Genomic DNA, 15,725 nt, shown 5'->3' on the forward strand with positions numbered 1-15,725 from the left:
TGGAATATCGTGTCTAACGTCCCTTCCTAAAGAAGGATGTGCTCACAATTGAGGAATTGCAGTGAACATTCAGTGGATTGATTCCAACAGTAGTGGTCTTGTCATGTGAGTGAGTTCATGCGAATCTCACTGAGAAATACATTTTTTTTTCCACAAGCTCTGTAGATTGATGTAGAATTAATATTTCTTCTGGATGGGTATCTTGAACCTGAGATCACAGTCTTAAAATGAAGAGGTATTCAGTGCAGAAATGGGGAAGGTATTTCTTCACCCAGAGCATGGTGAATCTTTGGAGTTCTTTACCCAACAGACTTGTGGAGGTTCAAAGACTAAGATCAATAGATTTTACATATTGAGGGATTATTATTAATGCAGGAATGTGATGCTGTGTTAAAAGATGAGGTACAATCATATTAGATAGAATAAGAATAAAGGGCATTGATTGACCTACTGCTGTTTCTTATTCTTTGTCTTATTCTGCCAGATGCATAGAAGACTTGAAAGAAAAATGTGGGCTTTGTGAAATTTGCATCAGATTCCAAATCCTCCTTTAGATTCAAATAGAGTACTCCCCAAAAATACAGCTCCACGTTTTCCATTTGCTCGACATATAAACCATTTTTTGGCTCAGGACTACACAAACGATTGCCAAGATAAAATGGTTTATACCTCTGTCATGTCAAGTTCTACACTTACAGATCAACACAGAAACAGTGAAACTGACAGACATTTGAAACATTATAATAATTTAATAAAGCTGCTTTATATTTTCATAAAATATACAGAAATGTGGTTCTTATTTTACAATGAACCAATCACTGTGAAAATGTACATAACATATATTCATATACAGCATGATCTTATCATTTCACACAATAATTGACAGGATAATCTGGTGGAACAGTCCTTGGTGTCGGCTCCCATTGAGCTTTCTTTTGGCAAATGACCAGTGTTATCAGATGTGAACTGAGATGAGAGATTGTTATTTTTCTCTATGTTTACAGTGTAAACAGCACATTGGTCTGCTTCAGATGATGCTGAATGCTTTTCCATTCTGTAATTGAGCTCTTTCCCTACTAAAGAAACTTTGACATTTATAAATCTCTTGACAATAGATTCTTTGCAGAAATAGCCTTCTTTCTCCCCCAGTCATCAAGCGACCACGTTACAGAACAGAGTTATCTCTACATTCCACCAATACAATGCTGGTGAGGGAAGGGTGTGGAGTTTGGAGAGGGTGTGGTAAAAGTGACCCAAGTATAACCTTCGAGGCAATGGGCTTCCTTTCATCGGTTTGCAAAGCACTGACAAGTTTTTGCTCCCACACTGAACTATAACACTGAATTTGATTTGGAGGGATATAGCTTTGATCTTACAGGTGAGTTTACAATAATTCACAAACACAAGAACATTTCTCCATTAACAATTTTCTCAAGAAAAGCAGTACTATCATCTTTGAAAACTAAAAGTCCCCCTTCCCCAAACAATGCAACATAAAGCTACCATACTTCTCAGAGGTTTAACAAGGAACAGCAATTGCACCATTCATTCTTGCTCCTGCCCCCTCCCCGTTCCCAGCTATACTGTGCCTCCAGAATTTTTAATATCATAAAGAATACTATCAAAAGTAGGATGTTGGCCCTTTTGTTAAAATGATAGGAAAATCCCACGTCAACTCATAATACAAACACGTCTTTGTTTAAAAGGTCTTTAAAAAGTCTAAAAGGCAAGTTCAGCACAATGCATGATTTTGTGTCTGCTGTACACTGTTAAGAATGGTTTACTGTACAGATGAAAAAAAGATTGAACACAGGACAAAAAATTGGAGTGACTCAGGAGACCAAGGGACTTGGGCCTGTTTATAAATTGCGCATAAAAGAACAAAGTTTAAAAAAAAAGTTGAATCACAAAGTATATTCAAGAATTGTATTTATAAGGAGTTTTGCAAACAGTGTAGAATTGCAGAACACTTAGAACATTCAGGTTCTCCTTCCTCACTTCCCATTTTTCCACCATCATTCTTTTGCAATTGGCCATTAAGATGTATCATTCATAGAATCATCAGGGCAGGTATTCATACCACAGCCAATTCCTCCCCTCCACTCTGGTCTGTGCTGATTTGTGATTCTTCACTTGGCAGGCTTTCTGTGCCTGAGCTGGTTCAGCTCTATTTTTCCTAAGTTAAGAGCCTCCATCCACCACCATTTAATTTCTGCTGGCAATCAGCCTTGAGTGATGGAAATAATTTCCACTATTCCCACTGCAACCAGTTGCCGGACTTGCTCAGCTTGTTTTTAGAGGCCACCTGTATTTGAAGTATCCTGATGATGGTTGCCAGGAACCCGTGTGACCTGCCTTTGAATTGAAGAACTTTCTTGTGCACACCTGATTTTTTGACTGCCCATCTCTACAGGGAGCTTGGGCTTCAAAGAACAGCAGTAACCAGCAGGATGGTCAGGAGCTGGTTCTTGTCTCTGGGTTTTTTTTTGCATGTTTTTCTGCCACAAGTCTTAGAACATGTTCCAGAATTAGAATTGATCACAATTATGGAACTTGCTCTTACAGAACATCTTAATTAAACATACTAGAGCCGTGTGGCCACCTGAAAGAAATGTGATCAAATTTACAAATATTAACACGATGACAGTTGAGACTTCAACAGTGAGCAGCATTAAAGGAAAAAACTGCAGATTATTTCTGAAATTTTATCATTAACAAGAGGCACTAAATGAAAGATGGCCTGCTGTTAGTTTTATTATCCCTTATTTACACATTTCCTCTAACTGCTTTCACCCCAATCCAACACAAACCTGTCAATTATGCATCCCAGATTATAACTCGCTCTTTTTATAAAGCAAAGACACATCCTGACACTGTTATAACCAAAAGGCCAAATTTTATCTCCTGATTTGAAGTAAATTATATCCTAAATCTGGCTAGATCATTATCACAAAATACCTGTCCAGGAAAAGGCACCTCAAGTTGTCCCCGTGTAACTCATTGCACATGATCAGATGGTGGACAACAGATTGAACAAAGGTGGTAATTCATAAAAGAACCTTATTTTACTGTCACTTGCTTGAACCTTCATGATACAAGCACATGGAGCCGACAAATGTGATCGCCAATGAATTAGGGTCAGGGTTAGCTGTAATATCTGGCAGTGTATCCTTTTTCCTCAGCTGAAGTAATATTGAAGAAACATTCAAATTAACACCCACTTCCTGGAAATGCATTGGGAGTTTTCTGAAGGATCCTCTGCCCAAAGTTATAATCACTTCATGACGACAAGAGTGTTGGTTAATTAATACATGGTTAAATAATACATGGTTCATCTTTAAAATATAACTTCCACTCCAATAACTATTTCATCATTAATATTCCATTCTTGCTTTAAATTTATGAAGTATGTTTGGGTTTGAAACATGCACAATGGCACATCCTCCAAGTGATTGGGCAGGGTAGTTCACAGGATTTGGAGAGTCTGTCTGCGAGAATACCTAATATTAAACCTTTTATTATTCTATAGATGAAGTGAAAATGCTGTTATTTCTCAAATTTTACCTTGAATTATTCATATAACCTATGGCTAGCAGTGTTGCAAGGTAGTTATTTGTCGATAGTTCATGGGACATACTGTTTCTGGATTTTGCAGCCGATTCCACAAATATACCTTACACTGCTGGTTAGTGAGTTTCCCTCTAATTAGAAGAGATATCGTTCTGTTACAGAACAGTTCATCTCACATTTGGGTTGTGGCTAAGGTTTTGAGAGGGATTCATTGGTGTGGGGTGGTTCAAGCATTTCCCCTGTGCTTATGTGATGTGCACCATAGCTGGACTATAGGAGAGTATCTACTTAATGAGGAAAATAATGCAACATCATTATAATTCTTACCATTGTGCCTCTCTTATGGGACTCAAGCTCCCAACAGTTTGTACATAGACCGAAGGCAGGTAAACTGGAATTGCATTTGCTTTCTTGATCTTTGAGCTATCAGCTTGAGGACTGCTTCATTTTTTTGTTTCCTTTGCAATGTCTGAAGCTGCTATCGCCTTTTTTGATAACAATCGCAGCCCAATTGATTCTGCAAACTTGGATGAATACAAATTGATCCAAATTGAACACATTTGGACTAATGTGGTTTTTAGAACTACATGGGAGCTCCCTGCTGAGAATTGTCCCTCTGTCCACTAAGCTTATAGAACAAAAAAAAAATCATTTTCTTATCATAAAATTTAATGTAAGAAAGTACACTTGGGAAAAAGCAGTTAAATACAGCCATACACAAAACCAAACGAAGGCAAATTACAAACTGTCACGGTGCTAATATTTATTTGTATTGAGGGCAGTACCCATTGATCACAGCACAATGTCTTGTATTCGTTTAACTCCCGCCAAGCTTTTCTCTCGGCAATTATGCACAAGGTGGCTGGCGTCTCGAATGTGCTGTAAGTCTGCCTCCTGGGATCCTGGCTCAGATGGATGTGAGGAGGCCTGATTGGCAGGCTGGTTGAGGTCATGTGTGACTGGGCAGTGCATCACAGAATATGTGACAGGAGGCCGGTTAGAAGAAGGGCTGCTTAGATGCACAGGTGTGCTGGCAGGACTTGAAATGTCAATACCGTTGCTTGTTTCCTGACTGCTGGAGACAGAGCCATTCAATTTTGGGCTGCAGACAGGTAGATCAAATGTCCTCTTTCCTTTCAAATCTGTTTTATCATTCTCAGCTGCGCGATCTCTCGGGTCTTTTCCAAAAGTTGCAAAAGTTCTCTTTGAACAGCCATTCTCATAGGGTTCAGAGTTCCCATTGGTGGCCTCAATGGACAGTGCAATTACATTTCTCCCACGGTCAGGTGACTTGGCACGGCTTGATGCAGCAACTCTTGGCATCCAGCACCTGTCTGAGTGGCCTAAGATCCGGCATTCTTCCATACAGGTAAAACCTTCATTCTGATCTAAAGGTGGAGAGAAGATAATAAAACATTATTACCAAAAAGGTCAGCACATTGATCTTAGTGTATTGTTGGTTTAGTGTATTGCTAACTCCCAATGCCCCTCTTTTGTAATGCACTTCTACTGAAGTACAATGACCCATGCTTTGCAGTTTTAAATTTTGATGATCGTGTCCACATAAAGTGGAGAACCTAGTGGTGCTAGTGATATCATCATAATTTCCAAGGATCCCAATTATTTATTTACTCACTGATTAAGATCTTTCAGGTGATCTCTTGATTTAGCTGGGATCTGCAAGTCAGAACACTTGATTGATCTATGTAGCTCGTGTATAGGTGTATGTGATGATACCGTAACGCCTTCAGACAAGTGTGTTGATGCATCAAGCGAACTATTCATTTCACGAATAATTAGTGGAGACAGGAAGCTAAATAATTTCAAAGATGCACATGTCAAAAAAAAAAAAAAAAAAGAAAAAAAAAAAAAAGATGCACATGTCAAAGAACATCATCTTCAGTATAATGAGGCCTATATCAGAATCAGAATTTATTGTCATGAACAAATCACAAAATTTGATGTTTTGTGGCAATATCATTGTGCAAACATTTCTATAAACCACCTTACAGCAATAAATTAAAAAAAGTGCGCAAAAAGTAAAGCAGTGTCTTTGGTTTATTATTCAGTGGGAAGAAGCTTCCTTGTGGTGCTGAGAGCTTGTCTTCAGGCTTTCTCGATGGTAGCAGAGAGACTAGAGACAGAGGCTAGCTTTTCATCAGGTTTGGTTAGTTTGAAGAGACAAATGATTTCAGATAAAGTTGGCTACTGATGGAAAGATCTTCAATGTTGTTCAAGGAAAGGAAATAAAACCCACCTTCCACTTACACTAATTAGTGACAGAGTTCTGGCGTTCACAGGACCTAGGTTTTGCAAGAATCAAACTGACTGAGGTTTGTCTTGCAATGTGACCAATTAAATCGGCAAATCTTTCTCAGGCTGGGATTTAACTCCTCCTTGCATTCCATGTTTTAAATATAACAACTCAAAATAAGAAATAATGAGCATGTTTCTCCAACAAAGACGATTGCCAACAGATTATAGCTATCTTATTAGGGCAATTTAAATGTAACAGCTGAAAAATTAGACCAATAAACTCCCATTTTGTGCACAAATGGTGAAATAAAATCATGTTAACTTGGAGCAAATCATGCCAGCTTGCAACCATATCAAGATATGAATTTGGAACAGGAGCAGGCCACTCGGCCCATCAAGCCCACCCTGTCATGTTGTAAGATGTTCCAGGTCATAGCTTTGGCCCAACTTGTCCAAGTCAACCAAACTGCGTACGCAAGCGCACCCCACTGCCTTCATTCAGCCTGTATCCCTCTAAACCTTTCCAATCCATGTTCCTGTCTCAATATCTTTTGAACATTACCGCTGCACCCAACTCTGCCACTGCCTTTGACATCTTGAATTAGAATTTTATTGACATGAACAAATCATGAAATTCGGTATTTTTGCTGCAGCATCATAGAGCAAACATTCATATTATAACCATCTTACAACCTTACTATATATAAAAAAAATAAAAATACTAGTGCACAAAAAGTAAGGCAGTGTCTTTAGTTCATTGATTATTCAGGAATCTGACGACAGCGGGGAAGAAGCTGTCCTTGTGCCACCGAGTGCTTTTCTTTAGGCTCCAGTACATTTTTCCCGATGGTAGCAGAGTGAAGAGGGTGTGGCCTAGGTGGTGGGGGTCTTTTGACTGGGTCGTGTTCCCTGACTTCCTCCTGAAGTCCACAATCATCTCCTTGGTTTTGCTGACATTGAGTGCAAGGTTGTTGTTGTTCCACAATTAAACGAGCTGTACTCCTCCTCATTGCCTTTGTGATTCTGCCGACAACTGTGGTGTCATCGGCAAACATAGATAGCATTGGAATTGTGCCTGGCCACCATCTTGGGTGTATAACAAGTAGAGCAGTGGGCTATGTTGATAATCAGTGAAGAGGAGACTGGCTTCCAATTTGTACTGACTGTGGTCTTCCAATGAGAAAGTCAAGGATCCAGTTGCAGAGTTGGGTAGAGAGACTAGAGTTTCTAGGTTCTTAACCACCACTGAGGGAATAATGGTACTCAAGGCCAAGCTGTAGTCGATGAAGAGCAGCTGTATGTATGAATTGCTATTTGTTCTATACACCCACTATCTTCTGTGTGAAAAAGGACACCATTAGATCTGTTAAATATTCCCCTCATATGCCCCTCCAGGTTTAGACTCCCCTCTCCTGACAATGAGTGGTCCGACATTGTGGCCATAGAGAGAGCGATCCAGTAGGGAACAGGTCCAGTGAGTCCAGTAGGAGAGTGAATTTTCCATCTGGGCACTCACCAACAACATGGCACCGAGGCCACTCTCCGTTCTCCCTCCCTTCCCTTTCCCTTCTTTCCTCCAGCTCTCCACCCCTTTCTCTCTCCATTCATAGAGCCAACCCCTGTTTGCAGGTGTGCTCCCCCCTCCCTATCCACCTATTACCTCCAGCTTTTGGTACCATGCTCCTCCTCCTGCCCCTCCCCCGCACCATTTCTTTTTGGGTGCCTGTCCACATTTTGCTCATGCCTTGATGAAGGGCTCAAGCCCAAAACATTGGTCTGAATCTTTATCTTTGCTACATAAAGGACACTGTTTGACCTGCTGAGTGTCTCCAGCCTTGTGCTTTTATTTGCATGCAATACCTCAGTGGTTTTACTGCTGGCTGCATTCCGTTACTTGAGACATTGCTATGGAATACGTGCGGAGCCTACATCCCTGAGTTTCTTCATTGATACCATATCATATCTGCACCTCTTGGATCAATAACAGACAGAGTGCACAGAACATTACAGCACAATACAGGCCCTTCAGCCCACAATGTTGTGCCAACCTGTGTAAACCTATTCCACAACAATCTATTTTTACACATCACTCCTATAACCTTCTATTTTTCTTATACCCACATGCCTGCTTGAGTCTTTTGAATCCCCCTGATATACCAGCCTCCATCACCACCCCCAGCAATGCATTCTAGGCACATACTATTCTCTGAGTAAAAACTTACCTCTGTCATCTCCCCTAAACTTTCCTCCTTTGGAATTGTCAGCCCAGGAAAAAGGTCAGAAGGGTTTCCAGCAATGTTCCGAGCCCTGGATTGTTCTTTCTGTGAAGATCAATGTCATGTTGCCTCACAATTTTTTTGCCTCATGATCTAACCAGTTTGCCACTGCAAATCACCCAATTTGTTCCTTATACCTTACAGAGAGGTAGATTTATCTTCTTCAGTCTCTGAAAGGGTTGCTTGCGTATTGGGTTTACCATAAATGCAGGCAGCCAATAACTGAATCATGCCCAAAAATGTTCCTCTAATAACCCAGACCTTTCCATTTATCAGGAAAGGATTCCATTCCATCATCATTCAGATGGTTGTGTTTCATTTTAAGAACCCATTAATTTTCAGGTTATTCACACTGGTTATTCACCTAGGTGCTGATGCAGCGTAGGCCTCACAAGTACTGGAATCATTGTGGAAAATGCTGCTAGAATACCATCAATGGAATTCCAATGCCTATGGTATATAGTAGATGAGGAGACATCAAAGTAGTGTTGAACATCTGTTCCATCAATCCAACTGCAACAAATAGCAGTCCTGCAAGAGGAACAGCAGGGAATGCAGGAAACTGAGGCCAGTAGAGCTGCAGGAAGAAGAAATCTACCAACAAGATGTACCAGTTCAGCCAGTGAGTTAAGCAAAATCTACATAGGCTATAAGAGACTTTCTAACAGAGACAGCTTTCATAAGGAACATGCGATAGGCCCTAAATCAAATCAAATGACCATCTCTATTTTCTAATGGATACCAACAACAGAAGGCATCAATAACCAAGTGGAAGGGCTCAGATGACACTTAATTAACCATGTTGCATTGCAGGTACACCTGCACTGATAGGAGGACATCAAAAACTAATCACTGATCCAATAACGAAGCAACTTACAGTTGTTTCAGATGGTCTGCAGATCAATGTGCAAGTTTTAAATTTATTTCTGTTTTACTTGATTTGATTGGGGACTCTTGTGTGGCTGAGGCCACCTCTTGCTCATCTCTCCTTTTGGATGCCCAGTCAGGTACCCTGCCACCATAGATGAGAACGTCTCTCCTGGCCTTCATCTCTGGCACCAGGACTTCGATAATACATTGTGTAAATTTTGGACCAGAAACTTCCTCTCCTCTTGGTAACCAGTGTTTTTGTTCCAGCTGTCTTGCTGCCGTGCAATGTATGTCTTCCATAGCTGGTACTCTTCTTTCAATGTTATGCATCAAAAAGTTAGCAGTACCAGTTCTGTGCACATTTCTGGGTATACACCATCTTAACAGTCCTATCTACCTGCTCCACAGTAGCCTGCAGGGGTCTGAATGGCACCACCATTACATGGAGCCATTCATAATGCACAACACAGTATCTCTCTCTCAGTTCTCAGCATAAAAGAATGCTGTACAGGTACAGCAGGCTGTCCGGAAAGCGCAGGGCAGTGGGATCAGTGTGGGGGATGATGGGCTTTTGGGACAATGGGATCAGTCTGGGGACTTACAGTGGACTTTCAGGAGATCGTGGGGCAGTGTGGGGACTGATAGCGTGGGGACTACATGCCAAGCTAATATACGTCCGATTTACATCCTTTCGAAATACAACTGGTCAGTAAGAATGGACATATGATGTAGTTTGAACTGAGTAGTGCCAAGTTAAATGATTCAAAATGCGTAATCTGTCAGTGCTTGATTAAGACAGAACAACATGCCTCTCAGTAGCTGAAAGAATGAGAAATTATGACTGTGTTAAAACTTGGCATGATTTTGTTGTCAGATTTTCTCCAGTGACATCTCTTCACCACTGGCACTTCACCCCCACCATGCCCCCTGCACCCCCCCCCCCCAACCACTCCACAGCAAGCAGAGGAAATGGTTGTAGTAGAGTGAATACATGGAAATTTAAGGAAATGTAACCCTGAGGTGGGGTTCAAGGTTCAATGAGTAAGGTAAGGGATTACAATGAACAGAAGCCAAGAGGTACTCATAGAGTTTGGGGTGGAGTCAAAGACCTTCTGATTGTTATTCAGGAATTTGGAAGGACAATTAACATCCTGGAAATGGATGGATATGGTAGGAGGGCAAGGTCAGCTATTGGAAATGTAGGAGGCAGTAGAGGATTAGAAGATTTGAATTGGAATGGTAGGCATCAATCTGGGATTGGTGGGAAATGATCAGGTCAAGATTGGAGGGGTGTAGTTCAATCTGCAGAGTTTGTGGGGTTTTTGTGGTAGGAGTTGCGGGGGATTGGGGATTGGACTCATTTCAATTCACCTACAGAGAACCATTCCAGTATTGATGTCATGGCGTTATCCCTCCACTTCGTCCTGATCCACCTAAAAAAAAATGACGCCTCATACGCCAGGCTGCTGTTCACTGATTTCAGCTCAGTGTTTAATACAATCATTCCTCAGAGGCTGGTGGAGAAGGTGTCTTTGCTTGGACTCACCAACTGGATCCTGGACTTCCTAAAGGAAAGACCATAGACTGTCCGGGTTGGCAGCAAATCGTTGAGGATCGTCATGCTGAACACTGACACACCTCAGGGCTCTGTACACAGCCCACTCCTGTTCATGCTAGTGAACTACGATTGCATAGCCAGATCCAGCACTAACAGTGTCATTAAATAGTTGGCTTCATCAGCAACAACGATAAGTTGCACCATAGAGAAGAGGTAGAAAATCTTGTACTATGGTGCAAGAATAACAACCTAAGTCTCAAGGTGGAAAAGACAAAGGGTATGATTGTAGACTTCAGGAGGACCAGGAATGACCACATCTACTACACATTAATAGCATGGTAATGGAGAAAATAGACAGCACCAAGATCCTAGGAGTCCACTTAAAAAGTGATCTATTGTGGACAACTCAACAGCTTCTCACTTGTCAGGAAAGGACAAAAGCGACTGCACTTCCTGAGAAGACTGAGGCGGGCAAGGCTACCAATCATCATCCTGTTAACATTCTATAGGAGCTCGATATAGTGTCCTGGCTGGTTGCACAGTGTGGTATGGTTGTTGTAGAGCATTGGATCAGAGGTCAATCTACAGGACCATAACAGCGGCAGAGAAGATGACTGGGTTCTCCCTGGGTTCGGAAAATAATTGAAGACCCCTACCAACCCTGCACATGGCATCTTTCAGTTACTCCTGATGGGAAAGAGACCCAGGAGTATTATAGCCAGAATAACAAGGACGAGAACTGCTCATAGAAATCCACCAAGGCGTAATTATTTAATGAAGCATCACTTATTTATATTTTATATATTTATATGCATATGTATTGCTTGTCTGGATGTGTTTTTACACCAAGGATCAGAGAATGCTGTTTGGTCTTGAAGACCCCAACAATGAAGACGCTGTTTACATCCGGTACCGCACGGATGGCAGTCTCTTCAATCTGAGGCGCCTGCAAGCTCACACCAAGACACAAGAGAAACTTGTCCGTGAACTACTCTTTGCAGATGATGCCGCTTTAGTTGCCCATTCAGAGCCAGCTCTTCAGCGCTTGACGTCCTGCTTTGCGGAAACTGCCAAAATGTTTGGCCTGGAAGTCAGCCTGAAGAAAACTGAGGTCCTCCATCAGCCAGCTCCCCACCATGACTACCAGCCCCCCCACATCTCCATCGGGCACACAAAACTCAAAACGGTCAACCAGTTTACCTATCTCGGCTGCACCATTTCATCAGATGCAAGGATCGACAATGAGATAGACAACAGACTCGCCAAGGCAAATAGCGCCTTTGGAAGACTACACAAAAGAGTCTGGAAAAACAACCAACTGAAAAACCTCACAAAGATAAGCGTATACAGAGCCGTTGTCATACCCACACTCCTGTTCGGCTCCGAATCATGGGTCCTCTACCGGCACCACCTACGGCTCCTAGAACGCTTCCACCAGCGTTGTCTCCGCTCCATCCTCAACATCCATTGGAGCGCTCACACCCCTAACGTCGAGGTACTCGAGATGGCAGAGGTCGACAGCATCGAGTCCACGCTGCTGAAGATCCAGCTGCGCTGGATGGGTCACGTCTCCAGAATGGAGGACCATCGCCTTCCCAAGATCGTATTATATGGCGAGCTCTCCACTGGCCACCGTGACAGAGGTGCACCAAAGAAAAGGTACAAGGACTGCCTAAAGAAATCTCTTGGTGCCTGCCACATTGACCACCGCCAGTGGGCTGATAACGCCTCAAACCGTGCATCTTGGCGCCTCACAGTTTGGCGGGCAGCAGCCTCCTTTGAAGAAGACCGCAGAGCCCACCTCACTGACAAAAGGCAAAGGAGGAAAAACCCAACTCCCAACCCCAACCAACCAATTTTCCCTTGCAACCGCTGCAATCGTGTCTGCCTGTCCCGCATCGGACTGGTCAGCCACAAACGAGCCTGCAGCTGACGTGGACTTTTTACCCCCTCCATAAATCTTCGTCCGCGAAGCCAAGCCAAAGAAAGACAATCATATGACAATAAATTTGAACTTGAATTTGTAAGTTTAAAATAAGGGAGAGCAGACCAGGAATTTGGGTCAATAAACCTCTGGTGGGTCAGTGGCTTTGAAACCAGTAATTTGAGGAGACTATTGGAGTTTGGGGTGTTAGCATCAGGAAATTGGTGGTTGATGAAGACTAATATGTGAGACTCATGAGCTGTGGTTGGAAAGAGATTTTCCATCCTGGTATCTGGAATGGGGGGGTTGAGATTTCCATGTATGGGTATTGGGCAGGATAGGAAAGAGATGCATTAGCAGAGTGTTTAAAGGAAACATACTAGAGGAAGGCTCCTGGAGTTGGAGTCTATTGGCCAAGTATGTGGCATGAGGTTGTTGGATAGCAGTGCTATGCACTTCTCGGCCAATAAGCTGCATTCGGCACTATTTGCCATTACATTTGCCCATGTACCTCTGTGCTTCAGAGTGTCTCGTCCACCAAAGGAACCTCAGTATTAGACTCCAGTTTTACTCTACATTTTATTGTTCATTAAAAAGTGAGTCATTGCATCCATTCCCATTGCTAAGTAACCTGTTTTTTTTTGATTAGTCATATAGAGATGAAAAGAATGATGAATATACTGTTTCAGTTATTGATTTTCAATGGCAATAATTGACTGATAATAAAACATTAAAAGCATTTAAGAAATTCTTAGACTGGCACATGGATGGAAGAAAAAAAATAGAGGGCTAAGGAGTGGGGGTTTAGTACTTTTTTAAAGGAATATATGGGTTGGAACAACATCAAGGACCCAAGAGCTTATACTGTACTGTAGATTTCTACTGATGCTGCATAAATAGAGAGATACAGATCCACAATCAACCTTCTAAACATATCCTTAAATTGAGATGAAAAATAATCATTTGGATGATGGATGAAGGTGGGTGGAGGAGCAGGTCGTGCAGAAGCACTTTGAGTGATTAGAGAATGGGTAGAGAGAGTTGGCAAATTAAATACAATGCCAGAAAGTGTATGGTCAAGCACTTTGGTAGAAAAAAAGAATCAAACAGACTATTTTATAAATGGGGAGAAAACTGAAAATTCCCAGATGAAAAGGGACCTGGAGTCCTCATGCAGAATGGCCTGAAGGTAAACTTGTATGTTGAAGCCAGTGACGAAGAAGGTAAATGCAATGCTGGCATTCATTTCAAGAGGAATAAAATATAAGAGCAGGGTTGTGATGTTGAGGCTTTATAAGGCAATGAAGAGACTTTATGGAGTATTGTGAGCAGTTTTGGGCTCCTCGTTTAAGAAAAAATATGCTGAAGTTGGAGAGGGTTCAGAGGAGGTTCATAGGGATGATTCTGGGAATGAAAGGGTTATCATATGAGGAGTGTTTGACAGCTACTCATTGGAATTTGGAGAATGAGGTGGGATCTCATTGAAACATTTTGAATGCTGAAAGGAATTGTCAGAGTAAATGTAGAAAGGTTGTTTCTCATGGTGGGAGAATCTTGGACGTGAGTGCACAACTTCAGCACTGAAGGGTGTCTGCATAGAACTGAAATTCACTGGAATTTCTTCAGCCAGAGGCTGGTAAATCTGTGGAGTTTGTTGTCACAGGTAGTTGTGGAGGCCAGGTCATTGGTGTATTTAAGACAGAAATTGATCAGTTCTTGATTAACAAGGGGATAAAAGTTTATGGGGAGAAAGCCAGGTGGTGGGGCTGAGTGAGGAAATGAATCAGAACAAGATTAAATGGTGAGGCAGACTCAATGGGCTGAATAGCTCCTATATATTTTGGTCTTCTGGGACTTTGATGAATTTTAATGACTACATAGTACATAGAAAGCCTGTCAAGGGTGTAGCATGTGCAGGCCATTAAGCATTAAAGCAATTTATACATTGCAAAGTGTTATTTAAACCACATGAGGAGTTGGATTATTGAATAAACTTTTCATCCTCTCGAAATATGTTCTCACAATCTCCTCAATACTGGCATTACAATATCTATCATAAACTTGATATCCTTTAGATAAATAGTGGAAGGCAAAATAAGATCTTGTGCTCTCTCAAAACAATGTTTTACTGAGTTACACATATTCTATAAATATCAAAAATATCAGGGATCCTCTAATACACAAATAAATAATTACTTGCACTGGGAATGTAATGCAGATACAAGAAAGTAAATAGTGCCGAATGCAGCTTATTGGCCCAGAAGCGCATAGCACTGCTATCCAACAACCTCATGCCATATTTGAAGACTGTGCCAGCATTACTTGGCCAGTAGACTCCAACTCCAGGAGCCTTCCTCTAGTATGTTTCCTTTAAACACTTGAAAGGTAGAGCCAGTTCAAGCAAAGGTTTAAAATGTTTCTTCAGATCCACTTTGCACATGGCAGTAAGCTGTGTGAGAAAGTAATTGAATAATGGAAATGATTTGCTTATTTACCAACTAGTAAAAATATTCATTTTGCTTTTGCTCCTTGAAATGATCTTAGGATGCAAAAACCTAAGATCCCATGAGATATTTTAAAATATAGATATTTTTTTAATTTAAATTTACTTTTTTTTCTTTTATAATTATTTTTATTGAGTTTTTATCAGAAAAACAAATAAAAAAACCCAGTAAATCAATTGCAATGAAATCTTTGCAGATTTGCAAATAATAACATATGGTACAGTAGCAATGCTACTTAATTCTAAATCTAACAAATGGTAATACGTGCAATGTGAAGAAGACCGCAGAGCCCACCTCACTGACAAAAGGCAAAGGAGGAAAAACCCAACACCCAACCCCAACCCACCAATTTTCCCCTGCAACCGCTCCAACCGTGTCTGCCTGTCCCGCATCGGACTTGTCAGCCACCAATGAGCCTGCAGCTGACGTGGACATTTACCCCCTCCATAAATCTTTGTCCGCGAAGCCAAGCCAAAGAAGATAAGAGATAAGTAAGAACAAATGAAAAAAAAGAAAACAAAATCAAACCCACAGCAATCAAGGTTAAAATTCATATTGTGTGTAGTGTTAAATCCGAACATGTGGCCTCAGGGGATCCAAACCAGCAGGCCCAACAACGTTCATTATCGCACCTGATGAATCTAATTATGGAAGTGAGCTATAAATTTGTATCATAAGAAATCATGATTTTGTGACATTATGCCTAATTTTCTCCAGAATTAAAAAAGGACATAATATCTAATAACCAATGATTATGTGTAGGTGGG

At 41.3% G+C, this 15,725-nt stretch overlaps 1 protein-coding gene across 1 annotated transcript in view; it reads right to left on the reverse strand.

Annotated features, from left to right (window-relative positions):
• Positions 1-725: 725 nt before the first annotated feature.
• The window catches only part of pcdh19 (protocadherin 19), a 177,186-nt gene continuing 162,186 nt past the window's right edge, over positions 726-15,725 (reverse strand). Inside the window, exon 4 of the mRNA XM_069893431.1 lies at positions 726-4,958. Within this exon, the coding sequence (XP_069749532.1) occupies positions 4,363-4,958 (596 nt within the window). The 3' untranslated portion in view covers positions 726-4,362. The remainder of the gene's footprint in view (positions 4,959-15,725) is intronic.

Source organism: Narcine bancroftii, chromosome 8 (assembly GCF_036971445.1).
Source record: "Narcine bancroftii isolate sNarBan1 chromosome 8, sNarBan1.hap1, whole genome shotgun sequence".
In the NCBI taxonomy this organism is placed as follows: domain Eukaryota; kingdom Metazoa; phylum Chordata; class Chondrichthyes; order Torpediniformes; family Narcinidae; genus Narcine; species Narcine bancroftii.